This window comes from Archocentrus centrarchus, chromosome 7 (genome assembly GCF_007364275.1).
Source record: "Archocentrus centrarchus isolate MPI-CPG fArcCen1 chromosome 7, fArcCen1, whole genome shotgun sequence".
Lineage (NCBI taxonomy): Eukaryota > Metazoa > Chordata > Actinopteri > Cichliformes > Cichlidae > Archocentrus > Archocentrus centrarchus.
This window is the reverse complement of record NC_044352.1, coordinates 1,606,611-1,634,111: the sequence shown is the minus strand read 5'-3', so window position 1 is coordinate 1,634,111 and position 27,501 is coordinate 1,606,611. Positions and strand designations below refer to the sequence as shown.

The following is a 27,501-nucleotide window of genomic DNA, read 5'->3' as shown; positions in this document are numbered from 1 at the left end:
AGGAAGTTACTCTAGGAGAGCTGGACAGGAGAAGGTCCTTAAGCCATCAGCAGGACCAGGATCTGCTCCTTTGTGCAGGAGGAACAGGATGAGCTCTGCAGAGCTACAACATGACCTCCAGCAGTGTGAATGTCTGTGACCAAACAATCAGAAACAGACTTCATGAGGGCGGCCTGATGTCCTCTAGTGGGTGCTGTGGAGCCTGATTGGCTTTTACCATAGATACCACCTGTACTTTTCACAGGTGAGAGCAGGTTCACCCTGAGCGTGTGACAGACCTTAAAGGGTCTGGAGAAGCCGTGGAGAACGTTATGCTGCCTGTAACATCGTTCAGCATGACCGGTGTGGTGGTGGGTCAGTGATGGTCTGAGGCATATCCATGGAGGGACACACAGACCTCTGCAGGCTAGGCAACAGCACCCTGACTGCCATCAGGTATCACGATGAAACCCATGGACCTGTCAGACCCCACCCTGCTGCAGTGGGTCCTGGGTTCCTCCTGGTGAGAGTATGCAGGTAGTTCCTGGAGGATGAAGGAACTGATGCCACTGACTGGCCCCCAGACTCACCTGACTAAATCCAACAGAACACCTCTGGGACCTCATGTTTCAGTCCATCCAACGCTGCACCTCAGACTGTCCAGGAGCTCAGTGATGCTCTGGTCCAGATCTGGACCACATGGGGGCCACACAAACTACTGAGTAGCATTCTGAGTTACTGCAATGACATTTCAGCAAAGTGAACTCACCTGCCACATCATTTTTCACTTACAGTCTTAAAGAAAGAGGCAGTGAGAGGAGCAGAGGCAGTAGTCATGTTCATTTACTGTCATAGCAAACACTTTGACACAAACAAAATTAAAAACCAAACTGAAGATGAACTGAAAAAGAAACCCGAGCGATTATAAAGAGAAACAAATCTGAGTGCACGAGCAGCTGCACTTTTACATTTATTAGCTTTAACCCCACGCCACCACTTCGTAGGTTGTTGGCACACAGATACAAACAGCAACAGAATTAAAAGAAAGAAAAGCTGAACTCTAACCAAGCTTCTGTTTCTAATTCATGACCCTCAAAATCAGACATCTGTGAAGGAAACCAGGAAACCCTTCAAGCCCCAAATAACCGGCTCATTCAGCTGCTCATGATGCTTCAACCTTCAGTCCTGACATTAAAAATGCTCTGAAATGTTTATTTACTCCACAGATCAGCTCTGAACACAAAGAATTTTCCTTCAAAAATCTGGTGTAGTTTTAATTTCATTATTATTGTTATTATTATTATTGTTATCAGTATATCCTGGTGAGCAGTGTGTGCTCATCCAGAGCTGAAAGGTAAAATTAAACTGTATATTTCACACTTTAGGCCTTTAACCTGAACCAGCCGGCTCAAACAGCCACAAACAGCCGAGAGGGAAACTGAGATGGACGGTTTGGTCTTTTTTAATGGAACGTTCCCACAGACAGTAACCGAAAACCAGCCATAGGGCACCGTATCCAGGAAAATGGATTAGACTGTTTACTGGTGGAGTTACTCGAGGCTGAACACCTTTTCCAGCAGACTGGCCTTTGAGCTCGATCACTGCTCATCAATCTGACAAAGAAAAAGAAGAAACGAGCTGCGATCGCAAACGTCCAAGAATCAGTCTGTAAAACACTTACAGGTCGTCACCCAGTGCACCTCAGGACCTCTTCCAGCATTACTGCGGTTTGTAGCCCACCCCCAGGAAGTCCTGTTCTCCAGCCTTCCACCGTATCAAAGCTGAAAGGTGACGGGAACATGGGAAGAGGATCCGACGGTCCTTCTCTAACCTCCTGAAGCGTTTCAGGGTTTCCTGGGCGCAGACGTGTGAAGGAGTCATCTGGTATTTGTGGCATTTAACAGTGATTGTGAATTAACGGCAGGCAGCCAGTTAAGCGTCCCGGGAGAATCGGTGCATTCCCTCACGAGGAATATTTTAAACCATCCGGTGCCATCCTGGAGGAATTCAGCAGACCTGAGCCCAGGATTTCTGAACAGGACTTCCTGGAAGTGTTCAGCAGAAGAGGTCCAGAGGTGCCCGAGGAGACGGCCCTGCAGGCGGGAACAAACTTCTTACTGGTTGATTTTTATGGGCAGATTCTTGGAAGTTTCTGATCACAGATCAGAATCATGCAGACACACAGACCTAAAAGAAATCCTACACATATAAAAAAAAAACCAAAAAATTTCTGTATTTAAAAATACAAAGACGTTAAAAGTAAAGTCGAGCATTCTCATGTTTAGCTAATCGTCGGCATACGTAACGATACTGTGGCATTAAGGGAGGGGAGGAGTTACCATGAAAGCAGGTGGAGGTAGCACCTCACATTGGCCTTAATCCAGAACAGAACCTCAAAACTGCTGGACCGATTCTCAAATCAATACAGATATTGATCAAACTGGAAGAAGACCAACCTGAAGTGTTACCCTGTTCCTACCCCGCCCACTCAGCTCACCTGCAGGACGGTTAAAAACCACAAAACAGCAGCAACTGTCGACATCTGGAAAACATCTGCAGGTCGACACACTGATGTAGCTGATAGTCTGAGGAGTCACTGCTGCTGCACGAGTGGGAAAGGTCTATGATGTTACACATCTACCTGCAGCTGAGCTTTCTCACATTAAATCTTCAGAACACTGCTCATCATTCTCATCAGGAGCTAAAGGTTATTTGCTGTACAAGACCAAGTAGAGAATCCGTCCTCCTCCTCCTCCCAGGCTGGTTTGCAGCCGCTGTCCCTGCTGCAGTCGGAGCCTCCCGTCGAGGATCCCGCAGCCCGTCACACTGCGGTGCAGCATCTGTTCTCGAAGAGCTGCTCGACGACCGTGGAGTCAGCCAGCGTGGAGATGTCGCCCAGGTCCTGCTCATCGCAGGCGATTTTGCGAAGCAGCCGCCTCATGATCTTCCCTGCAGACGGAGAGAAAGCACCAACAAATTCAAACACAGGTGCTGCTTTGAAAGACTGGGAGTAGCTACAGGTGAGACCAGGACCGCCAACCTGGAACCGACCAGGATCGGTCAAAGGTAACAAGAACCACATTCTCTGAGGAAGAGAGACGTCCAAACTGTAACCAAACATCCTCGACTCTGGCCTGCACCACATTGGATTTCTTACACAGCAAGACATCTCAGTCAGAAACCTCTCAGAGTCACACTGTAGGAGTTCTCATTTGCATGAACTGCTTCTCAGTTAAAGACTCAAACTTGAACTCTCAGCCTGCAGGTTTAAGCTTCATTATTCTGTTTCAGGAGCTTCCTTTTGTTGACCATCTCACTCCCTCATTTTAAACAGTTACATCGATTATCGCCCGTTAAGGGACGGGTACAGCACACTGTGCACGCTTTCTTCATCTCTGAAAACCATAAAAATTAATCAGTTTCTTTGGGGTCACCGTGATGATCAGTTTTTCAGTGTCCTGTAATGCAGTTGAAGGGACAGATGTGTCGTTCCAGGACACTGATGATGGAAACCTCTGCATAACTGGAGGTCCGGACATGCTTGATGTGACATCAGCCGCTGCTTAAAGAAGTTTGGCCGTCACCATCTTGGTTTCTTTAAACCCCCATGTGATCCACGCTGCACAAACATATTGACCTGTCAATCAAAAAGGTAGCCCTGCCCTAAATCTACCCCCTGTGGCTAAGGCTACGTTCACACTGCAGCCTGAAGTGACCCAATTCCAATTTTTTTGCCCTCATGCGACCTGTATCCGATCTTTTCATGACAGTCTGAACAACAGATACGATCTTTTCAAATGCGACCTGAGTGTGTACGGCCAGGTCGCATTTATCCGACCTGCACGTCATTGATACTCAACAAACGTCACTATTCTGCGTCGCGTTACGCAGACGCGGAAAGGAAAACAAACTTACTTCCGTAAACACTGAGCACGCTCGATATGAGTGACGTTATCCCGTCCTCTACTGCGCATGTGGGACACTTTTAGGTTTGTCTACAGTTCACACACAGATCACATCCAAATCGCATATATTCGGAAATGCGAACAACCACGCAAAAAATAAATAAATAAATAAATTTAAAAAAATTTAAAAAATCGTATTTCACAAAAAAAAAAATCGTAATTGGGTCACTTCAGGCTGCAGTGTGAACGTAGTAGGGTTTAATCCCGGGACCCGGGATTCCCGGGACTTTTTTAGTGCAGTTTTTTTTTGGGATTTGATTCATGTCATTTTCGGGAAAAATATTAAACCCTAGAACGTAGCCTAATGGGATCATACTCTCCAAACTAATGCAGCACCATCTGACTCAGACTCATCAGGACAGAGTTTACTGAGCTCAGATCAGCTGGGCAGAGCCTCAGACTACAGCCCGCAGACTCGCCCCCTGCTGGACATTAGAAAGAACGCAGGTTTAAGGTTTCACTTTTCAGACTCCGAAGTTCTGCACGTCTTCTCCAGCCCAGTGCTGAAGTGGTCCTCCTCAGTTACAGTCAGAAGAGTTTGCTGTTACAGAGCGACCCGAGTCCTTCATGATGCCTCAGTCACCACATTTAACTTCACGTGGGTTTGTCTCTTCCCCCAGATTACATTTAAGAGGGTGATTCTCCAGAGAGGAGGCAGAAACAGCCTTCACTCACACACAGAGGGCCGGGGTCAGAAATCCATGTGAACGCTCACTTTTCAATAATCCTTAAACCTTTAAATCACAAACAAGCATCTGCAGGTTTTCATTACCAGATCTGGTTTTGGGCAGTCCCGGTGCATTCTGGATGTAGTCCGGTGTGGCGATGGCGCCGATCTTCTCCCTCACTGTGAACACAAAACAAACCCCATCAGACTCACAGCTAACAGCGTCCACACAGCAAAGAGGACAGCCTTAAATCTGCAGTTTCATTTCCCTTTTAAAGTTTCAAATGATCTTAAAGCTGCTTCAGACGTCCTGACGTCACTTCCCCCTTTGCCCACCTTGTTTTTTGAGCTCCGCCTCCAGCGTGCCGTTATACGTCACGCCGTCGTTGAGGGTCACGAAGCAGTAGAGGCTCTCTCCTTTGACGGGATGAGGTCTGCCCACCACGGCGGCCTCGGCGACGGCCTCGTGCTCCACCAGAGCCGACTCCACCTCGGCCGTACTCAACAAGTGACCTGCAGGGAAATAAGGTCACCTTTACACTCAGCTCTTCACAGGTATCATGTTTATCCATCAGACACGACAGGAGGCAAAACGTACAAACGAAGAAAAATAAACTGAAGAAACGAGTTTTTAAATCTACACAATGAGAAAGAAACAGTTTATATACAGCTGATCAAAGCATCTTTACTGTTATTTAATTAGTTTTAGTATAAAAAGATAAAGTCACATCGTTATTAGGATACGTCTGCATTTATTCCCCTGTGAAGTTAATTCACTGCTTTTCATCATTCAGGTTAAAAAAAAAAAAAAAAAATTCTTCTGAATGTAAAATTTTCCTCAGATTATTCATAAATCTCCAAACACTTAATCTGTCCGTTAATCTGAACTTTGACCCCAAAAAACAAAATCATGCTTTATAGTTTATTAATGTTAAAGTTCAGAACCAGACGAGACCCAAAAGGTGTGAAAAAAAAAAAAAAAACTAAAGCAAAATTCTGTAACTACAATACAAATATACAGAACATGGATGGATGGGGAAAGAGAAAAGTGGCGCCCTCTGGTGGTCAGACAGATGATTAACAGATGATGGGTTCAGGCTCCTCTGTCTCTTCTGAAAATCAATCAGAGGAAAAGCAGCAGCTGATTGGTCGGATGTGTTACCTGAGACATTCAACATGTCGTCTATCCTCCCTGTTATCCAATAGTAGCCGTCCTTGTCTCTACGGCAACCTGCGGGATGGAAAATGAAGGAGTCGGGATTAAAGTTTAACTTGTGTTTAAATGGTTTACAGATAAATTACTGCTGGTGTTTTTCACAGATAAATAAAATAAAAGCTAAGCTGACCTACACAAACAGACCTACTTTGAACATAAAGGTCACATTTATGGATTTTTATCAATCAATTTATTTGTATTTTTATGGTGTTCAGACCAAACATGAAGCCAAGTTTTACAAACAATCGCTGCAGAAACATCAGTCTGACTCAAAAACCTCGTTTCTGTGTCTGAAAGGGACAAAAGACTCTCAGCTGAGACTCTCCCACAGACCCGTTACTGTCCTGATGCTGATTGGCTGTCTCACTGTCGCAGGACTTCCTGGTAAGGTCTGAAAACCCGCTGCTGATACTTGACTGCAGCGATCGGAAGGTTGCAGCTCTCCTGTTGGCCGTTACAGGCAAACATCTGAGGTTTCCTGAACACAGCACTACACCCTCGACTTTATATTTACAGAAAAATGATTTTATGAACTTGGCAGTCGGCCCCACGAGTCACCATGAACAAATAAAACTATGGAGTAAGATAACTGCCAAAAAGATGTGTGCATAATTCTAACATTCATATTTGTATGTCAATAAAATTCTTGTACCTAAATCTCCGCTGAAATATGTGAGTCTGAGAAATTGTGCGGATTTTTATGTGAGTACGAATCTAAAAGCTGTGAAAAGTCTTGTGAATACAACTCTAATTTCTTCGACTACGAACTCCTCCCCTCTGTGTGGACACGAATTCAAGTTTGTGGGTACGAGCTGAAAAGTGTTGAAATGACATCACAGGGCGGAGTGATCGATCCGCCATCACACCAAACACAGCATGCTCCAAATTCAAAGAGGACAGTGGACCGGGTGGAGCTACCACCTCAGGTGAGTCACAGGTAACCTCAGTAACATGTGTATCCAGTATTAATATACAATATACACATTAAATAGTAAATTTTTTCTTAATATATGTATATAAATCTTACGCCACATAAAACCCCAAAGCTCTGACCCTGAACACTAATCGGTGTCTCACCGTCTCCCGTGACGTAGTATCCTGGAAACTTCTTGAAGTAGGTGGTCTCAAACCTCTGATGGCTTCCATAAACGGTCCGCATCATGCCGGGCCACGGCTGTTTGAACACCTGTGTGAGAGGGCGGAGACAGAGACGACAGGTGTGACAGTACTCACAGGAAGGAAGACAACAAATAAAGCTTCATTTAATTTAAGGCTGACCAGGTATCCTTCACTGGGCCCCTCCAGCTCCTCTCCGGACTCATTTAGGATGGCCGGCACCACTCCAAAGAACGGGAACGTCTGGAGGACACAAAGGAACGACAGCGGCACTGATTCCCAGTTATTTACTGGAATATTTAACAGGTTTCACAGGCGGGGGGGATGACCACAGAGCCGGAAAACAGCTGGAATCTGACTAAAGATTCAAAAACTCTTCTTCTCAGTGAAGGTAATCTAGCATGTTTACTGGATTATGACGTGAAGCAATAACTCGTTTATTAAAAACATCTTTTTTAATCTATTCAACAACCAAACTGTGTCAATGAAACAGGATTCAAAGGAAATCATTAACAAGCAGCAGCAGGAGGAAACCTTTAATAACCGCTTTGTAAAACATGAGCACTCAAAATGAAACCTGCTGCAAATATGCTGTTTAAAAACAGACATTGATATCATCTCAATCACCATTTTATCTAATTTCCTTCATTTAGTCTAAAGTTTGTCCCAAACCCTCTTTGAAACACCATCATCATCATGCATCCAGCTAAGAGATCCGGCTGTCACTCACAGCAGATCCAGGTTTCATGGGCGTGGCTGCAGGTAGGGGAGTCAGAACGTGTCCTCCCTGAAAAACAAGAACAGCTTTAATCTCAGGTGGTGTTAATCTCCGTCCAGCAGGGGGCAGCACAGTTCACAGTTTGAACTCAGAGGCTCAGGAGGTCAGCAGAGAATAAATGTTAAAGACATTATTGGTACAAATCGATTGATCCTTCATTGCAGATTAGAAACAGAGGTTTAAAATGAAGGAAGCCCTGTTTGGTGCTGAAACTACAGGAAGCTCCTCGAGGGACATGTGAAGCTGTGAGAACGATCACTAACAGTTTCCGTCTGCCAGAAGGTGTCGACTATGGGACATCTCTTCTCTCCCACCACGTTGTAGTACCACTGCCAGGCCTCGGGGTTGATGGGTTCTCCGACCGTCCCCAGAACCTTCAGAGAGTTTCGCCTGTACCTGCAAACAGAGACCCGAAGGCACAGGTGAGCTCCTCATGGACCAACACGAAGGAGGAGGGAGGAAACTATCTCAGCTCACCTCTGCACCGGCTCGTTGCCAGACTTCATCAGCAGCCTGATGGCGGTTGGAGCCGTGTAGAACTTGGTGACATTATATTTGTCCACAATCGCCCACATGCGGCTCACATCGGGGAAGGTGGGCAGACCTTCGAACTGAAGCACACAAAGTATTAGAAAGAATCCACAGGAGCCGTTCGCAGGATGCTCTCAGACTGCATGAGACTGCAGTTATTCAGGTTAAACTCATCTAAAACAGGAAGTGTGCGTAACCTCACACTCACCAGGACGCTGGTGGCCCCGTTGGCCAGCGGGCCATAAGTGATGTAGGAGTGTCCAGTGATCCACCCGATGTCTGCTGTGCACCAGTAGACATCATCGGGCTGGTGGTCGAACACCAGTTTGAAGGTGGTGGCGGTGTAGAGCATGTAGCCGCTGACCGTGTGAAGAACTCCCTGCAGACGAGACGAGAGTCAAAGCATCAGACACAAACCTCAGAGGCAGAAACATCTCGACTGGAACGATGAGAAGGTTCAATGTCCTGCACCGAGAATACTTATTAGGCCCAAACACGGGAAGTCATCAAATCTTTGCATCTGAGAAGATGCAAAGATTTGATGACTTCCCAGGTGACCTAAGTTAATCCCAGAAAAGCAGCAGGGGGCGCTCTAACAGAGTCCTCAATGAAGTCAAGCAGTTAAGCTTATTTCCAGCTGCTTCCAACAAAACTTCCACATTTAATTTCAGTTTCGATAAATCCATCATAAACGTATCCGAGCTGAAACAAAATGACTACTGTCCTCCAGTTTTTCTCTCGCTGACCATAAAACAATCTTTCTGCTGATTGGTTCGTTAAGGATTTAGGACAGGATGGCGCCCGACGTCAGCAGCGTAGTTAAAGCCCTGCAGAAACCTCCATGTGCGTAGAAGCAGCAGCTTGTGCTGGTTGAAGCTATGAGGACGCTACTGCTCAGCTCACGCCCCAAATCAAATGCTGTAAAGCGGGTCGTTACGCTGCGATGTCCCCGACACGCACAGAAAGGTGTTTACTACAACAGAAACAGCAGAAGGGCTCGCCCTTAGAGGGTGAGGCGCTGACCCAGAGCAGCCAGCCGAGGTGGGTCAGCCTGAGCAGAAGGCCTCCTGCTCAAAGATGTAGAGACCATACGGATGGGTTTCCCTCACCTTTGGTTTTCCGGTCGAACCGCTGGTGTAGAGGATGAAGAGCGGATCTTCAGAGTCGCACCACTCCGGTTCACACTCGTCTGAAACCTCACGCAGCAGAGTGTGCCAGCACAAGTCCACCTCGGGGTTCCAGGGGACCTGACGTCAAACACACAAACCACACACACGGGAACAAAGAGCGGCGGTGAGAAATCCAATTCCCAATGTTATAAATAAACCCCGTCGCTCTGCAATCATTCAGAGAAAACACCTCTAAAATCTAAGACACAAAGGAAAGTTAGTCATGCACGCCTTCAAACTACTGACGACAGCAAACAAGAAGAACTGCAAACGTGAGTGAATAAAGTCACAAAGAGTTAAAGTTACAAACACTTTGAGTTCAGTTGTAACTTATTCCTGAGTGTCCATCAGAGCTGGGACGCTCCAGCAGCCTCTTTTAAAAAAAAAAACAAAATAGGCTCAACTATTAATTTAATGTCTCAAAAGAGCTCAATCAGGGGCAACAAGCTGCTGGGATATCTGACCCCTAACGAGGTTAATTAACTGATTTGGTATAAAAAGAGCGGTTGACCCCTCTGTGACCAGCAGAGGACCCACAGGCTGGGCTGGGCGACATCTGGCCACATGTTTAACAACAGGAAGTGTTGTTGCCTTTAAAATCCAGTAAAACTGAGTTTTAAAAATATTAAATGTTTATAGAGTTGAAGGGGAAAAAAATGATAAGTGTATAAAGACTAAAGCAGCCAAACATACAGACCAAAGGATGACTCAGCAAAATCTGTCCAATTATTTAAAGCGCTGCAGTTTGTCTACATGATGGATGGTCGGGTCCTTCGGAGGCGTCCCTTTGATTTGCCTTTATGAGCCAAACACATTCATCAGCGGGCTCGACCCAGGTCTGACGTCCACTCCAACCAGAGCTGCAGCTCCCATAATGCTGTTCTCATGGTCAAACAGGAAAATACAGAGCTGAGCAATGACATCATGTGGGCGGGGCCTTGGACTGTTTTCAGCTGCATCACTTTAACTGCTGCAGTTTATGTGCAGCACCTGAAGCCGTGGAAAGAGGAAAGACTACGCCTGTGTACCTGTGATAAAATCTCATGTGGCTGTGACACAGGTGTGGACACAGGTGCAGAGCTTCAGCAGAGGACTGAAAACCCAAGGCCCCGCCCACGTCTTTATACACAAAACCAGGTTAGTGAGGAAGAATCAGAGCTCACGCTGTGCAGGTGCCCGGCTGCAACTGGTGTACCAACTTACAGATGATTGGCTCCAGACTGAGGCCCACGCCCTTTAAGGAGCCAAGATGGCCACCACCTGGAGAGGATCACTTGCTTCCCTGAATGTTGAACCAGCCACGTCGGTGCACACCGTTTTGTGACTGGGGGCAAGCTGCCATTTATTTCCTGCAAACCTTTGTCTGTTTGTGTGTAAGTAGGGAGGTGAGATGGTGTTTTGGGTAGGTTAGAGTTCACTTCTGTTCTCGGCTCACCCTCATGTCTCAGCGTTATAAATCCATCAGCGGTTTTTGTGGCTGTTTGGGTCTCGGGGGGGGTAGATGCTGTTTCATGTTGTGTCCCAGCCCCCCGTAGTAACACCGTCTATAACACTGCTACTACTACACCTACTGATGATCTGAAGAACAGAGTCTCAGGATGTCGCAGTATCCACATCACCTTCATACCTTCCTGACATTTAACTGAGGATTGTGGGAGTCAGTGTGGCCATCACAGAGGGATTATCGGAGTTACACCACCCGTCGCTGCAGCCTGTGCTGCATCCCCAGCAGCTGTAATGGATCCTAAATGATTGAGGCAAAAAGTGGAACATCTGGAAGACTCACCCTACTCTGGTGGTAGATCAGAATAAACTGAATCACTGAACAGGACATTTCATAACTACTCGACTGCATGTACGTGGACACTAACCGACCAAGAAGGCCAACGTTAGGCACACGCTGGGGGCTTCCCGACTTCCTAATGGATCATTCCAGCTTTCCGTTTCTATTTAATCGATTAAGAGAATAAATAGGAACCTGTTCACATGTGAGAGTGCAAACAGCTTCCTCAGAGATGACCAGCTCAACCCTAAATGCCACCCGGCTCTTTAGTTTCTGCTTTTTTCACTGCTTGCAGTCAGCATGTTCCACAGCTGAGCTCAGCAGGCTGGTCACCATCATGTGGTGGTGTTTGTGTGCAGAGCAACTCCATCAGTTTATTATAAAGGAGGGATTTGAATGTTAGCGTGGTCCCACCGGCTCTGTCTCCACGAAGAGCCTCGAGGACAGCCTGGCTGCATAAAGCCACGTTTTTCTACTTGAGATGCATCTACTGATTCTATTCATCTGTCTAATTTTTTCTTGCACAACAATAAGCTTTTCCAGTTAAAGAACTTTAAACTTACAGCAGCCAAAGTGTTTTCCTGTTCCCGACAAACGGAGCTCTGATTCTTCCCGACTCGCAGCATTTAAAGGACAGAAGTGTTACAGCAGGTTTATTAGGCATCAGGTCAAAGTGTGCAGAGACAGTGGAAACGCTCGCCTCCATCAGGAGTGGAGTCAGACGTGAAGGTGCACAACCACAACAACAAAGTGTTTGCACGACAAAGAGAAAGCTGTGTTACTCCAAACTACACGCAGAGAATTCACGTTTTATTCCAGCAAACTTCAACAGTTCAGAAACACTTCCCATCGTTTATGGTGCAACTCGGACTCCTTTAACCGATTTCTGTCTGAATGTTCGGCTCAATTTAAAATTCTAAAAGCTTTGATGTTCTTCAAATAAACTCATTTTTGAGCTGAAGAAAATCAATTTTCATAAATTTAATCTGAACTGTCAAAAATCAGAGGAACAAACTGCTGCTGGCAGGCAAAATAAATCAGCAATAAGAGCTTCTTAAATCTTATCAGTCCAGAGAAAACTGGACTGAAGTGCCAATAACAGCTGAAACCAGAGTAAAAGCCTCCAAATACACCAGACTGAATAAGATTTGTTCTTATTGTATTTATTCTTTTTGTCCCAGAGCAGCAATCTGTAAATTCTTCTTACAAGTGAAACTCCTTTGAAACAAAAGGTCAAAGCAAAGATGTTATCAGGGGTTTAGTTTGAGGGAGGTGAAAATACCTTTGGAACAGGACGTGTTTTCCTTACTCTGCCGGCCTGTTTTTCCTGCTGGATGGGAGGGAAGATAGAGGAGGAGGAGGAGGAGGAGGAGGAAGGAGGAGACGTTAATCAGGGAGAAGGGTTATTTGGGGGAAGAAACAAAACAAAAGAAAGAAAAGATCACAAAGACAAAAATCAGGATCCCAAAATCAAATAAAGTTTTAGAAGATTTTAGATTTTAAAAGAAAAACTAACTGTTGAGGTAAAGTCAGTCAGAAAAAAAGCTGCAGTTCCTCTGCCGTCCAGCAGAGGCGCCACAGTGAGTCAGTCCCCATAGACTCCCATGTTAAACCTTCCAGCAGAAATAAACATGTTTACAGCTGATACAGGAACTGCTTTGGTCTCTGAGGATAATTTCAGCTGTACAGGAGGAGGAGGAGGAGGATTTCTTCTTATCTGATGGCTAAACACATTTTTTTTAGCTAATTTGTAATTAATGTTTTCCCCCACATACACAACAGAACCTTTAACTGCTTTAACCCCACAAACACATTCAAACTTTCACGTCTGAGGTATCTGCAGAATCCAGTCCACTTCATCTTTAAAACAAAAAGCAACAAACACCTGAGCTTAACTCCACTTACACACCCCAGAGGAGGAAGGTGGTGGGAATAATGTGAACTTAAAGGACAGACGAGAACGTTTCAGCCCCCCCGGCTGCAGGTGTGAAAGAAACATTCAGGTTTGTGGTTTACCTGCAGGTCGGGGCACGACCGTTTGGCGGGAGGCGACTGAGAGCCCAGAATCTCCTCCGGTTCTTTGGACAGGTGCTTCAGCATGATACAGCGCTCGACCGGAAACCCTCTGAACAGACACAGAGAGAGGTACAGGTCAGCAGACCTCAGGACGGTCCCCACTGCTGCTCGATGTGCACTCATCACCAACTACACTGAAGGAAAGTGGTGATCTTGGACCATCCATCCATTACAGTGTGTTCAGATTCAGTGTCATAATGCACAGTTTCCACACAAACACAAAACAAATGGAGACGGTGCACGTCCATGCAGCTGAATATTTAAAATCTGGTGAAAAATTAGCTTCAAACTGAGGGCCGAAACTTCAGCAGGCGAGGTTCCAAAGATCCTGCTGGTCATCGAGCGGCACCGAGGCAGAGCGGAGTCCTCACCAGGTTCTCTGGTGCACTGTTCTAGTGTTGAGGTGCAGGAGGCAGATCTACGACCAGGAGAGAGCCCGATGCTGGTGGAACCACTGACGTCATGATGGGACCACCACAAGAAGCTCACCCGTGATGGACCCGCAGATTCTGTTAAATATCTGTGTAATGTAGAGCTCTGCTTTAACTCTGGTTTTCTAACAAACAGCAGCAGGTCCGTGAAGGCCAATGTAAGCACACAGCACAGGGTGCTTCGATTACAAACTCGTGCATTTGTGTTAAAGGATGACAGGAAACAAACAGCATCGGTAACCTTCACAAATACAGAAGATCCAAACGTGACTTTTCTTTCAGCAGAACTTCAGCTGAGGCTGCATTTCTGCTGCATGTGAGCCAGACCAGGCGTGCATGTGTGTGTGTGTGCACGTGTGTTAAGTGGCTAGACGGCTTACTTGTCTCTGCATTTCTGCAGCGCCTCATCAGCTAAGAGCTTCAGGTTGATCAGCTTATCTCCTCGATAGAAACCGTCTGAAACAAGAGACAAAAGGAAAGATTTATGCTGCAGCTTTAAGACAAATACTACACCACACACACACACCCCGACACACACATTCCATTAGCTGGATTAAAACTATGCTGCTGGTTTCTTAATAAATGCACAGAGTGAGTCCTTCAGCCACAGCTGAATGTCACAATAAGTCTGAAGCTCACAGCTTTAGGACGGATCAGTGAGTCCAGTCTCCTCTGTGTTTGGGTCTGTGTTGATCAGATGGTTTTGTACCTTCAGTTCACTTCCTGCTGCACAGTTTGTTACCACATTACACAAAAGCATCGATGGCAGCCTTTTGACCTCAAAGTGCAAAAAAATAAATAAAACTGCTTGTAGACCTTTTCAGGTAAACTTTAATCAAATGAACTGCAGTAAAATGTATTGCAGTTCCTCTAATGTCCACTAGAGGCTCCATAACTGAGTCAGTCTCTATTTGCACTTTCATTAAGCTGATCAATAGTGACTGCAGCCAATCACTCTCCCTTTCTAAAGGCAGGAGGGGTGGGTAGTCTGCGGCATTAACAGCAGCAGGAGAAGCACAGAAATGATGCTCCAAGGTTATATTCAAAACTTTCTTTAGTATTTGTATAAATCACAGGCTCTGAGTGCTTTAAAGCTGCTCTTTTAAAAACAGATCCTTCCTCATGTTAACGTGCAGCTACATCCGTGTTTGAGTTTACAAAGTCTGCATCCGTGACAGTAAAACCTAACGAGACCCTGCAGGAGTGTCGCTCTGAAGACTTTTACGAGGTAATAAAACCACCACGACTGCTCTGCCAGCCAGGATAAAAAGGCTTTATGATCTGCTCAGAGGACTTCTGTGAATGAGAAAAATGAGTGTGGGGCCAATAACCCAGCAGATTAACTCGATTATATCCTCACACTCTAATCCGGCTAATAAGACTCTGATTATCGGTCCTAACTCAGCACCTCAGACTCTGTGTTTGAGCCGTCCAGCTCAGGAATGCAGCGTCAGCGTTTTCTTTCACCAGCATGCATTTCACCTTTTTTAATAACCTATAAGTATCTGAGTATTGTTGAGTTTATCACACCTCACAACAAAAGAAGGAGGTCAGAGGTCAAAGTTAGACTCAAAGCTGCTACTGATTTAGTGTTTTCAGATGTAGGACACGTGAACCAACCACAGAAGCACCTCCCTGCAGATTCATATTGACATTTCCTTTTTAAAAATAATCCAGAGGTTCTTCCAGATCTTTGTCTGTAGGGTTGCTTCCCTGCTGTGAACCTGACCTGCAGTGATGAGCAGAGAGCACTGAGAGTCCACGATCCTCTCAAACAGAGACTCAGCAGAGAAACCTGCAAACTGAGAGCAGCAGAGGGCACAGCGTTATCCTCCATCCTCCTCACACTGACCACAACCCACCACGTTCATTCGTTTGGAACTCACCACGATGGAGTGGACCGCTCCGATACGGACGCACGCCAACATGGCAACCACCAGCTCAACCACCATGGGCATGTATATGGACACACGGTCGCCCTTCTTCACGCCTGGAGACGATAAAGTGAAGCCAGAAAGAGTCACGTGTGTGTCTGATGCTTCTGCGTTTATGATTTTATTCAGACACGAGGTCAGAAATTCCTCTCATAAAACAAAAGACATTCAATAAACTGATTTCCTGAATGCATCTGATCACAGGAGGTGGTGTTAGGGTGGAGATCAGCTGGCTGTAACTCACCCTGAGCTTTCAGGACGTTGGCGAACTGACAGACTCTCTGCAGCAGCTCTCTGTAGGTCACCGTCAGCTCGTCACCGGGATCGTTGCCTTCCCTGAAACCAACATTAAAACACATCATCATCATCATCATCATCTACACTGGTTTCTGGTAACTTTTCCTCCCATCATGATGCTTCCATCCTCCAAACCACTTAGAAAGGTGATGAGCAGCTGAACATTAATAATAATATACCTCACTACTGCACAGTGCTGGGCCTGTGAGGTGTTGGTTTTACAATCAGCCTGCAGTGATTTTCCTCATTAAAAGGCGCTGCTGCAGTTTTAACCCACAGATCAAACATGTCAAAGTTCAACAATTTCCCAACTTTCAGGATAAATAAAGTATTTCTTGATTTGTAAAATCAGCTCATTTTAATAATAATAATAATAATAATACCTTTAATTTAGGTTGTTCAGAATGCTGCTGCGAGGCTTCTGACAAAATCTTCTAAGTATTCTCACGTCACACCGTTACTCATCCAGCTGCACTGGCTCCCCATTAATTTCAGAGTTCAGTTTAAGATTCTGGTCCTGACTTATAGAAGTCTTCACGGTCAAGCCCCAACTTATATCAGTGAACTCTTGCATCCCTACATTCCCCCCAGGTCTCTGAGGTCATGTGATAAAGTCCTACTGGCTGTACATCACACAAGGCTGAAAACTAAGGGTGATAGAGCTTTTGCAACAGTAGCTCCCCGACTCTGGAACTCTATCCATCCCCTTGTGTATAAGAACTGTGGATTCGGTGGTGTCTTTTAAAAAACAGCTAAAAACTCATCTTTTTAGGCTTGCGTTTGGTTAGTTTATTTTCTATATTATCTTATTTTATATATATGAATATATTACTCCAATTGTAATTTGTTTTAGTGTTGTGAAGCACTTTGTGATCTATGTCTTGAGAGGTGCTATATAAATAAAATTTTACTTACTTATAACGCACTTTACATTTTTAAAAAAACCTCAAAGTGCTACAAAACAAAAAACAAACAGTAAAAGTATAAAACACACTAAATAACAGACCATGGTGTAAACTAAAATACACCACGGTGTAGATAAAATAGCTAAGAATTATGCACAAAGACTAAAAGCTCTTATAAAAAGAAAAGTCTTTAAGCGCTTTCTAAAACTGTCCAAAGTTTGAGGCGCTCTCAGTTCAGATGGAAGCGAGGTCCATAGACGAGGGGCAGCCGCACAGAAAGCTCAGTCACCCATAGTCCGTAAATTTGTCCTTGGTACGATGAGAGAGTTTGTGCAAGCCGATCTGGAGGAGCGTGCCGTACATTTTAAACAAAGAAATTTTGACTCTAAAATCCTTTGGACTGATTTCTATGGGACGGATTCAGACAAATTTTCTAAAAATCCAAAGCACGCGATGTTTCTCCAGCAGGAAGCTGAGTTAAGGTTAGCCTGATAGCTGATATGTTGGTTAGCTATGGACTAGAGCAGCCAGTAAGTTTAGGCCTCAGTCACACAGGCCTAGAGCCCAGATGGCAAACAACCAGCAGCTGCTATGGGAAAATATGCATTCCCTAACTGGTTGGAGAGTGGTTGCTGGAGGTTGCTGGCAGTGAGCTGTGCCTTATAACCAAAACATTTCAAAAGACAACAACTTTTATTTTGAAGGCGAACGGTCTCAACGATGTTGCTCTTTTTCCAGCTTCACTGCAGCTCAGTGGTTCGCTGGAGAGTGTTTGCAGACAAGTTGGTGTCTTCCATGCAAACTACATGTGACCACAGCAACCTGACAACAACCAAAACAACCACAAGGAGGTTTTTGGTGCAGCACCCTCTTCACAGCAGATTTCAATACCAGCAACCTCCAGCAATTAGGCAGGAATTGCACATTTTTCCTCAGCAACCAGAGGTTGCCAGGCAGTTGCTGACTGGTCTCTAAGCCTGTGTAAGTGAGGCCTTAGAAAAACTTAAAACAAATACGAGGAAAAGTTATGATCAGCATCAGTCGGACATTTTATTTGTGGAGGGATCATTTGGTTTTGGGCCTCAAATCCAGCCCTGAGTCCTCTTTCCTCTAAGCCTGCTAACATGGATGAACTGCAGCAAAGTCTCTTCATGAGTGGATCAGGTTGGCTGATTCTTCCACACTCTGGGGCTGATCTGGCAACTTAGAAGGCATTTTCAAACGATTTTATCAGCTAGCATTACAAACAGTCAGATTCGTGCCTCATAGCGTCAAAAAGAAAATCAGGGAATTTTACTGGAAAAAATAAATAAATAAATGGAGGTTTGCAGCATGCACAAACCTGACCTTTAATTTAGTTACAGTTGCAGACAAAACATCCAACAGGAGACTCGTCAGTGTCCCTGTCCTGGCTAATATTTTGTCTGCAAAGGTCAGCCCACATGTAATGAGCAATCAAAGCAGAAATTCTGGTAATTCCACAGAATGAACCAGTTTCATCACCACATTTGTCACAGTGTGATGTCCTGAAGGACCCACCCCTACATTTTAGCCCTGAGTGGCCCAGCAGGTTTTTCCAGGTTTGGTCTTCCATTTAAAAAAAAAAAAAAAAAAAAAAAGCAGGTCCAACCAACCAGAACAAAAGCCTGAACTCTTGCCACAGACGCCTTTCAGATTGCTCAATTTTCAGCCTGAGTTGCTGAAATTGACTCATCAAAACTTTCCCCCCTTTTCACAACACTCCGTCATCCATTTCAGGAACTCCGCGCTTGCAGAAGCGTCACTCGGGGTCACGCACTCTCCGCTCTCCTGCAGACATGTTCAGTTTGCAGGGATGATATGAAACCTTTAGAGCAATAACGCTGAAGAGCAGACCGAGGTGAACGCGCTGTGACAGCGCTGCCTCTGCAGATTATTAAACGCCGCCGTGCTGTCCAAGCAGCGCCGTCGAGGCGTCTCTCAGCATTACAGGCTACGAGCAGAAACATGCGACCGGTAAAGTTACAGAGGAGGGACGGAGGCTCAGACGACACAAACTCGGCCGCAGACCGAGAGCATGAAACAGGGCTGCGAATAAAACATCCAAACGTCCTGCAAATGTCACCAAATACTTTTACTTCAGTTTTATTTCAGTTAATGAAACACAGCCTCACAGTTTTAGCTTGGATTTTAGCTCACTGAATCTGAAACTAAGCCCTATCCTAAGGTCCTAAAGTGAGATCTGAAATGATTCATTTTCTAAGTTCCAGAGTCAATGATATGAAAGCCGAAATTATATAAAAACGGCTAATTAAAAAAAAAAAAAAATTACATCTGAGGAACAAATTTTTTGCCCTTTTGCATCAACAGGAAACTGCAAGCATGCATTTCAAAATACATTTCAGTGCCTTTCTGGAGTAACACTGAAAAGCCTGAAAGAGCCCAAAGCACCGTCCTGTAATAAACCTGAATTTATGTTTGCCAGAAATACTCATTTTCAACTCCGCTGTATAAAATTGTTTAGTAGAAGTGAAACGGTGAACCGAACCGTGAACGGATAATCTCACGGTTATTGTACTGGGGGAAAAAAAAAAACTGTAGAGAAACGTTTTTGGAAACACTTTAATAAGAAACATCAATAAATCAGGAATAAAAATCTTAAATATTTTCCACTTTTCCTCCCGAGTCCCCACAAACGTTCTGGCTGAGTAAGCTCACCGTTTAGCTCATCGGCTGTTTCCTCTGGACGAGGCTGGAAAACTTCATGAAGAGCCTGAAACGAGCTGCTGCGTGAGAGCAGCTCTGCTGTCCCATCACAGAGATGCTGACGTCAGATTTCTGACCTTTGTCGGTAACTGATGCTGCTTTAGTAACGCCGCTGTTAGCCGCCGTTAGCTGCTATTAGCTAACTGCTGTTAGCCGCCGTTAGCTGAAACTTTCTTTGAGGTGGATCTAATGTTGTGAACACGTAGCAAATAAACTCATATGATGTGAGTGTGTAATTAAACTGTTTATCAGGGTACAGTGTGATTTTTTTAGGACACCAAATCTCACATTAACTGGCATTTTGTTAGCTTATAACAGCTGCTGTTGGTTAGCCGGCTCCTGAAGGGAGGGGTGTAGGTCTGATCTGCCAACAATCAGGAACTGCCACAATCTTGGGAATAAATAACTATGATAAGAAGGTGATGTGTGGATACTTGTTAATTTGTCCTCATGAATCTCATCAGAAGAGGATTACTGTGTTAACATTCCTCAGAAAATAAAGCTGTGTTGCACTGAGTTTTAGTAGTGAGACAACAGGTGATACTGTGATCACAGGTGATCTGCAGCACATTCTGATCAGTTGATAATTTTTTTACACCAGTTTTCATTTGTCTTCTAGTCAGATGTGGCTTCAGTGTTCACTTAAAGTTTTTGTTACTGTTTGCAAGGAACAAAGACGTTATAAGTGATGTTTGTTTCAGTCGCATGAATCAATTTGATCCAGAAATCTGCAAATGAAGCGATATTCACTGAGCTGTGGCTCTGCACCGTGGGGTTTGATACCGTCACACCCGCCGTTTAGGCTCCATCACTGAAGCAGCGGCGGCAGGGATCGGTGGGGCAGACCAACAACGCAACAATGAACTTCAACAGAAATTAGGATTGCAAAATCTGCCTGTTTCAGCAGCAGGGAGGGAGGTTTGAGCAGCAGCCAGCAGTGCTGCCTGTTTGTGTGCTCATGGAGTTTCAACACTGCTGTGTGTGTGTGTGTGTGTGTGTGTGTGTGTGTGTGTGTGTGTGTGTGTGTGTGTGTGTGTGTGTGTTTGCACGCGCGCTGCTGGTGGTGGGATGGGAGCTCACATAGCTGAAAGGTTTCTGTGACCAGTCTGCTGCTCTCGGCTGATGGGAGTCTCTGGGACTGAGACTTCACTGAAGTCCTGACCTTTGCAGACACTTCCAGATATTCCGAGCTGCCGTGTCTGCACTCGGTTAGGTCCACATCTCTCCAGGATGACTCCTGATTGTGTGGAAATGTTGGTCCGCCTCCAGCAGAAGATGATTAACTGTTTGAGTGTTTAGCTCAGAGCTGGACACGTTTTACAGCTCGCAGAACTGCAGGAGCTGCAATGAGCAGTTACTGCACAGTGAGAAAAATAAATCTGATTATTCATTTTAATTTGAGCTAAATTGTTTACTTACACCTTAAAATGTGACTGTGCATTTCAAATCTCACAGATCTGCACGTTTAAGGAACGTTTGGCTCCAACAAATTCTTTGGAAATTAAAGGTCCTGCTGGGAGCTTTTTTCTGCTGGACTACCATCTGTTTCTGATGTGGTGCAACACAGTAGAGTAAAAAATAAATAAAATAAAGCCAAATAATAAAACTGATTTGCAATAAAAGTGGATTTCTCAGCCATAGCACGGCTGTGCAGTTAATCCGATTTTAATTTCTTCACATTATTTCACGAGCTCACGCTCTGGAAGAAAAAAACAAAAACAAACAAAAGGTCATCGTGTTCCTCTGCCCAGTCATCCCGTCAGCCGACCGTTACGGCACATACACGAGCTGATAAGTGCGCGCACACACCTATAAATACACAACAGTGAGAGATTTATTTTCCAACACTGGGCTTAAATGTCAGCGAGACTCTGGGAGCTGTGAGGAGCTCTCTCTCAGGCTGAGACGATCCAAGCTAAAAACCACAGAACAAACTAAAATACTCACGTTACATCAGCTTAAAGAGTTCCTTACAGGTCACCTGTTCAGGTGTACTACACACCTTGATAGGAGGCACAAACCTTTCTTCCTCATCATTCTGAGAGCTTTCAGCTTTTCAGAGTTTATTAATGTGGTCATCAGCCAAACTATTACCTAAGGTGTTACTACTTGGACCATTAATCAGCTCAAACTTTGGACTGAACTTTATGGATGCTTTCCAGAGATTTTCCTGCACATAAAAGCCCCAAAGGCACGTCCATTACTCTGTGATATCGCTACCGCTGCTTTCAGTTCACCGCCTTCCCAGCGTAGCCTCGCTCTGAAGGCTCTGCGAGTGCATTCGTTCCTCTCTGACCGCAGGAAAGCGACACGGAGAGAAAAGACGATTTAAAAAAAGGGTTTGAGAGGAGAGAACAAGAGGACGATGAAAAGAAGTGATGCTTTAGTCCGAGAGGACAGGAGAGCATTTCAGGACGATAAGCGCGCTGACAAAGAAAGTTATGAAAAATAAGAGGAGGCAGCATTTATGGTCAAGTATCCTGAATTCACATTAAAGACCATGCAGCCATTTATCTCCAGCTGCTGAGAGCTCATTTCCATGAAGACAGAAGCCTCAGTGCTAATACAGAAACATTAGAAACAGACTCTGAGCTTTACTGATGTGCTGGTGTTTTAGTTTGTGTGATTTAAGCTGCTTTTTGTGCAGCGACACACTTCCTGTTTCTGAGTGTGACGGAGGAATTCAGAGATGGAGGAAAAAGAACTACTGAGAATAGAATTCAGATTAGAACCCAGTAAAAGTGGTTTTAAAAAAAAAAACTTAAACGCCTCGTTGATCCCAACACTCCTCAGAGTTTAAGGTGGAAAAATATCAGAATTTCCAAACGTGATGAGATATAAAAATAAAAAAATTAATTTGAGGGTTTCACTGAATTCTAGTTATTTTCAATATTGTTTATTTTAGACTTTGCTGATATTTTACCTGAAGTGTTAATGATTTAATGTATTTGACTTGAATTTTAGATATTTTTACTTTTATTGTATTTTTGTTATTTTATTTAAATTAATTTAATGAAATGAGCTCCTTTATTTTACTTTCCATTTCATTTTATTGTGTGTAAATTTGACCTCCTTTGGTCCCGTTGAGGTGTTCTACTTGTGTTTAATGTTTCGGCCACAGTGACACAAACATCGGGGACGGTTCAGGTTCCTCTCAGCGGGCCGACTCCCACAGAGATGAACATCGAATCTACAGCAGTGCCATCAATGCAGCTCAAACACACCTCACACTGATGCACGCACGAGCCGAGCCTACACACACCTTAATCACAAAGGTTCGTGATCGGAGTTCTGCCTCTGTCTTCAGACCCGCGGGGACCCGGAGGACGAGCAGATCCAGGCTGAACATCAACATCATGAAGTGCAGCAGCTGCTCCTGAGCTCAGCTTTTAGCTCGTAATGTTAGTGAGAACATTCAGAGCAACAGTTCAGAGTCCGATCAGAAAACCAGGCAGTTAAACTCCTGTTTGCCCGACCAGCTGCTTCCGGCTAATCAGTGCCAGTTTACCCAGTTTACCCAGTTTACCCAGTTTACAGGGGTCTGTGGTAAACATGCAGCTAACAGTGCTAACTACGCCTGTAACAGCACAAATTTCCACAGTTCGCAATAATAAAAATTCAAATGATTTACACAACAAATTACTCCGAACTTCTTTCGATCCGTTCACGATTTGGTTTCTATACCGCGGTCATCGGTGAAGCGTTACAGCTGTAAGAGCTAACGGTGCCGTTTCACAGATATTTACAGGCTATTTTCTGAATAAACACACACACTGCTTCATAACCACAGAGTCCTGCAGCTCTGAGGTTAACACACACACACACACTAACCAGAAGAAGGCGACTTTATCGGCGAGCTGCTTCTCGTGAATGTTGCGGTCGAGCAGGTTGTAGCAGATGTTGGTGGACGCTCCTTCCATGCACTTGATGTAGATTTCTCCTTTGGTCACATCGAAGTTGTAGTCGAGGAACTGACCCGTGTGTTTGGTCTTCCAGAAGAAGTCTTTAGCAACGTCGCCCCAGAACTCTGCGGGACAGGAAGTGAGAGCAGTCAGGAAGTGAGCACAAACAACATGCGTTTATTACAAATTGCACAAAGTGTGTGTTTGTTTTCATGCACGAGTCAAAAATCTGCTGCTAAATAAAAAATCCACCGACAGCAGCAAATAAACACAAATTTACCTGTTAGGGTCATTTTCCTGATGTCATAATACCTGTACATATTCTCTACTATATTAACGCACCCATATAATTAATAATATGTGATCTACTATAGTATCTAGTGTTGTTGCAGTGAACTGATAAAATCATGGTATTATTATACATCTGTGATATTTTCATATCCCGATATGAAAACAGTTACATGGTAACATTATTGTATCATAGTTGCATTATTATGAGTATTTTATATCAGCTGTGCGGCAGCAGCGAGAGGCTCCGGGTCAAACATGTCGTTTCATAAAAAACTTTTACAAATACAGTTCATATTAAACCAGTTAATATTTGTAATGATGGAGCTGAGACTGCACCGGTTGGCCGTGGTGTGTTTTTGGTGTTTTGCAGTTTAAAAAAACTCCCCGTCCACACTTGAGTTTCTCACAGCAGAGCCCATAAACTCCACCAGCTTTAATCACTGTTAATAATTAACTGCAGCTCTCAGGAGGCGGCTAAGGTCAAACTGTGTTTAACAGCTGGTGCAGTGAGCAGATGTTGGTTTGCAGTTCTACCTGTTTTACGGTCTTTGTGCACATTTCATTTTAAAATTTACTCTGAGACACTTTAAGCTTTTATGCTCTTTATCACCTGTAACACCCTGAGCCCCACACACAGCGCCAGTGACGGCTGAAGGCCGCAGCACTGACCTGAGTCACCTCCTGTCTTATTAATAATCTCAAGTGCTTTCCACACCCTCCACCCTTCACAATGAAATCACCCGTGCAGGTAAAGCTACTTCCTTACTGCCACCACACCAAATTAATCTCCAGGCTCATTTCTATGGTTTAAAAATCCCAAATGCTTGAAACTTTCCTTCTGAATCATTCCCACTGGTTTCAGGTTTTCATTATTTTCCCCAAATGGTCATTTAGTCTACAAATCATAATAATAATAAAATAATTAAAATAACAATTTCCAATAACTTCCTTGGGTCAAAGGTGACATCTTGACTTTTTATTGTGTGACAATAACAAAGTGAAATTTCATAAAACTGAGGCACTTAAACCAGAGAATTAGTGACATGTGGAGTTTTAAATGACCTAAAATTATTAAGATAAATCTGAAACCAATGATTGGATTTAAAGGTGATCGATTGTGCTCGTTCCCAGCTCCATGTTGTTGTTCCTGGACTCTGATACCCAGCCCCTCATTTCATTTCTGTTGAATAATATTTAAATACGTTTCACCGTCTACAGGTTCCGAAATTCAGGATTTTATCCGACAGGCGATGAAGCTGTTTTCCATTAAATACATTGATCCACATAATCTATACTACTTATATTTCTGCCGGTTATTTTTACTGTTAACTTTTTATTAGTTTTAGGATCAGCCTGCATAGCAGACATGCTGTTTTGTTTCCAGAAGCAACCACATTCAGATGAGAGGGAGAAGTTTTAACTTAGCATCTATGGACCATATGAGTGACTTTAACATCTGTACGTGAAAATGTGACCACGGGATCAGTACAGCTGACTGATGTATTACACCTGCGGGGTCTACCAGAACCCGGCGCTCCGGTACTTTCTCCACACCCGGTGGAGAGGAGACGCCTGCCCAGCTTCTCCACCTGCCCATTCAGACTTCTTCTCTTAATTAAGTTTACTTATTTTGAGGTTAGCCTAACTGACCACTCTGATGACGTTTTGCGCTTGTTTGTACCCTGACGCGCCACCTGTAACACCTGGTGCCGCTGGCGCTGCTGCTCTGAGACTCACCATCCGGGCTCTCGATGGACCTCAGGTAGAGCTCTCGGTACTTGTCGAAGCTGGGGACGTGAGCCTCCTTCTTCAGGTCTTCCGAGCCGTGGAAGACGTTCTCCTGTGGGGCTTTGTCGGGAATCATGTCTGAAATTCTCTGGCAGCAGGAATCAAACAGCGGAGGGAGCGGGCAGATGTTCCCGCAGGTGAGCTCCTCGGGGCGGGTTCGGACCCGCGTCAGCTGCAGCTTAATGAATGGCAGCTAGGGGCTAGCTAACACGCTAGCAGCAAAGTTCATTCAGACTTCCTTGTTCTGCGGGAGCTTTTGTTGCGTTTACGTTCAGATTACGCGCGCAGAAGTCGCGTTTGAACCGAATACCTGCAGTTGCGTTTGTAACCTGGCTCCCAGGTGAGTGTGGGTGCAGCTCCGGTGGAGGCTCTCCGGTGGAAGCTCTCCGCTCCACTCGGTGTAAGTCCTGTAGCGCGGACACGCAGGAGCTAACAGGCTAACGCGCTAAGTTACCAGTCTCGGGAGAAGGGGGGAGCACACGCGTGCGCAGAAGCGTCCTCCCGCTTTGGCTGCGAAGTGTCGCTGAGCGTGACCGTAAGGAGAAGCGCGTGCCGTGGGTGAGCAGAGCCCCGTGCTGCTCTCCAGAGGTGCCGCGGAGCCGTTTCTGTGTCCGCACTGGATGCTCGCACCTCCTTCTTCTTCTCGTCCAGGAAAACGCGCTGTGGCGCTGAGCTGTGATTGGCTCCCGCAGGAGCCAATCACAGCTCAGCGCTCCTTCATGGGCTCACCCAAAACTCGGAATTTATAGTACTAACAGTAATAAACCTGCTGATGTCGCATTCAAGTGCTTCTCCTAATTTTTGTTTTAAGATAGTAAAAACGTCCAGATGCACCAACAGGGTGATCTTCGGGAATCATCCTATTGGTGCAAAAAAATCTTTGGGGACCGATTGGTGTTGTAGCTGTTTCTCTTTGGCATTTTCTGCTTTTTTATTTATTTTTTGAAAATTATTTGTTAATTTTTGACTTTATTCTCAGAAAATCTGCTTTTCTGTCCTAACGTTACCTTTTGCCTTGGCTCCATAATTGTTGTTTTATTACAGTGAAGAGAGGGCGTTACGTTTACTTGAGGTCCAGCTTTAGAATTACTTCAATAAATAAAATGTGCCATCTTTCTACAGGGCAAAAAGTTAGGCAATCATGTGATTCTTTAAAAAATTAAAATGTGATTTTGAAATTTGTCATTATTATTGAATTATTATTTCCTTTGGTTATTTATTATATTTCTTATAAACTGATCTATTAGTGTCTCATGAGTTATTTTTTTAATCACATTAAATGTCCAACACTGCACCCTAGTGGGCACAGATGCGTGTGACAGATGTGCTTCAAAAAGAAATCGATAAAAATATGAAAGATCTTTAGTCTTGAGTGAATCTGGCAGCATTTCATTTTTAGACTCTTTCTCTGAGACTGAAAACCCAGCAGCTTTGCATGGTGGAAATGAGTTCGAGGTCACAGAAGCATTTACCTCATCAGCCTCAGGATGTGTTTTATTCTCAACAGCGATGGCTTTCTCCGGCTGTGTCTCTGCTTTTGAAGGAGCAACACTCAGTCTTTGTCTGATGTCACTGCTTTGGACCACTGAGGGTCAAAGGTCAACCAGAGGCTTTTAGTGAAGGACAACTTTGTTCTGTGTTCCAGCTGTCTCATTACTCTCACAGAGCTGCAGATTAAATACAAACATTTTCTTCAAAGTATAAATTTATGAAGTTAAATAAACTTCCTGTGGTCGTGCTGCTGCTAATGGGGAGAGAAGAAAGGAGCAAACATCAGAACATATAAAGCCATAAATAAAAATAGTTCTGAATCACAAGAGAGAACTTTCAGGACTTTTTTACATTTATCAGGCACACCTTAGTACTGGGTGGACCCTGTTTTTCCTTCAGAGCTGCTGTAGTTCTTCAAGGCTCTGATTCAACAAGGT

General features: G+C 44.5%; 1 protein-coding gene across 4 annotated transcripts; it reads right to left on the bottom strand.

Moving 5' to 3' along the window:
* Nucleotides 1–804: 804 nt before the first annotated feature.
* On the bottom strand, nucleotides 805–26,236 carry acss2 (acyl-CoA synthetase short chain family member 2). Of its 4 annotated transcripts, none has more exons than XM_030733172.1 (19): nucleotides 25,523–26,236; nucleotides 23,424–23,619; nucleotides 15,890–15,981; nucleotides 15,598–15,701; nucleotides 15,441–15,513; nucleotides 14,092–14,167; nucleotides 13,221–13,329; nucleotides 12,487–12,534; nucleotides 9,362–9,499; nucleotides 8,461–8,631; nucleotides 8,199–8,332; nucleotides 7,985–8,117; nucleotides 7,674–7,730; nucleotides 7,106–7,186; nucleotides 6,905–7,013; nucleotides 5,774–5,842; nucleotides 4,948–5,124; nucleotides 4,717–4,791; nucleotides 805–2,928 (listed from the first exon to the last, which is right to left on the bottom strand). In XM_030733172.1, exons 1-19 carry the CDS (start codon nucleotides 25,647–25,649, stop codon nucleotides 2,801–2,803), a joined length of 2,097 nt encoding a protein of 698 aa, XP_030589032.1. In that variant the 5' UTR covers nucleotides 25,650–26,236; the 3' UTR covers nucleotides 805–2,800. The 4 variants fall into 4 exon arrangements, with proteins under 4 accessions (XP_030589032.1, XP_030589033.1, XP_030589034.1 ...); XM_030733173.1 differs by having other exon boundaries at nucleotides 12,487–12,531; XM_030733174.1 differs by lacking the exon at nucleotides 12,487–12,534.
* Nucleotides 26,237–27,501: the final 1,265 nt, after the last annotated feature.

Bases quoted from the DNA above. Each gene is read 5' to 3' on its own strand.
- acss2 (XM_030733172.1), bottom strand. From the start codon at position 25,649: ATGATTCCCGACAAAGCCCCACAGGAGAACGTCTTCCACGGCTCGGAA. The intron at 13,330-14,091 runs GTAAGCCGTCTA...GTGTCTGTTCAG, and splicing joins CTGCAGAAATGCAGAGACAA to AGGGTTTCCGGTCGAGCGCT. The intron at 8,118-8,198 runs GTGAGCTGAGAT...CTCTGTTTGCAG, and splicing joins GGCAACGAGCCGGTGCAGAG to GTACAGGCGAAACTCTCTGA.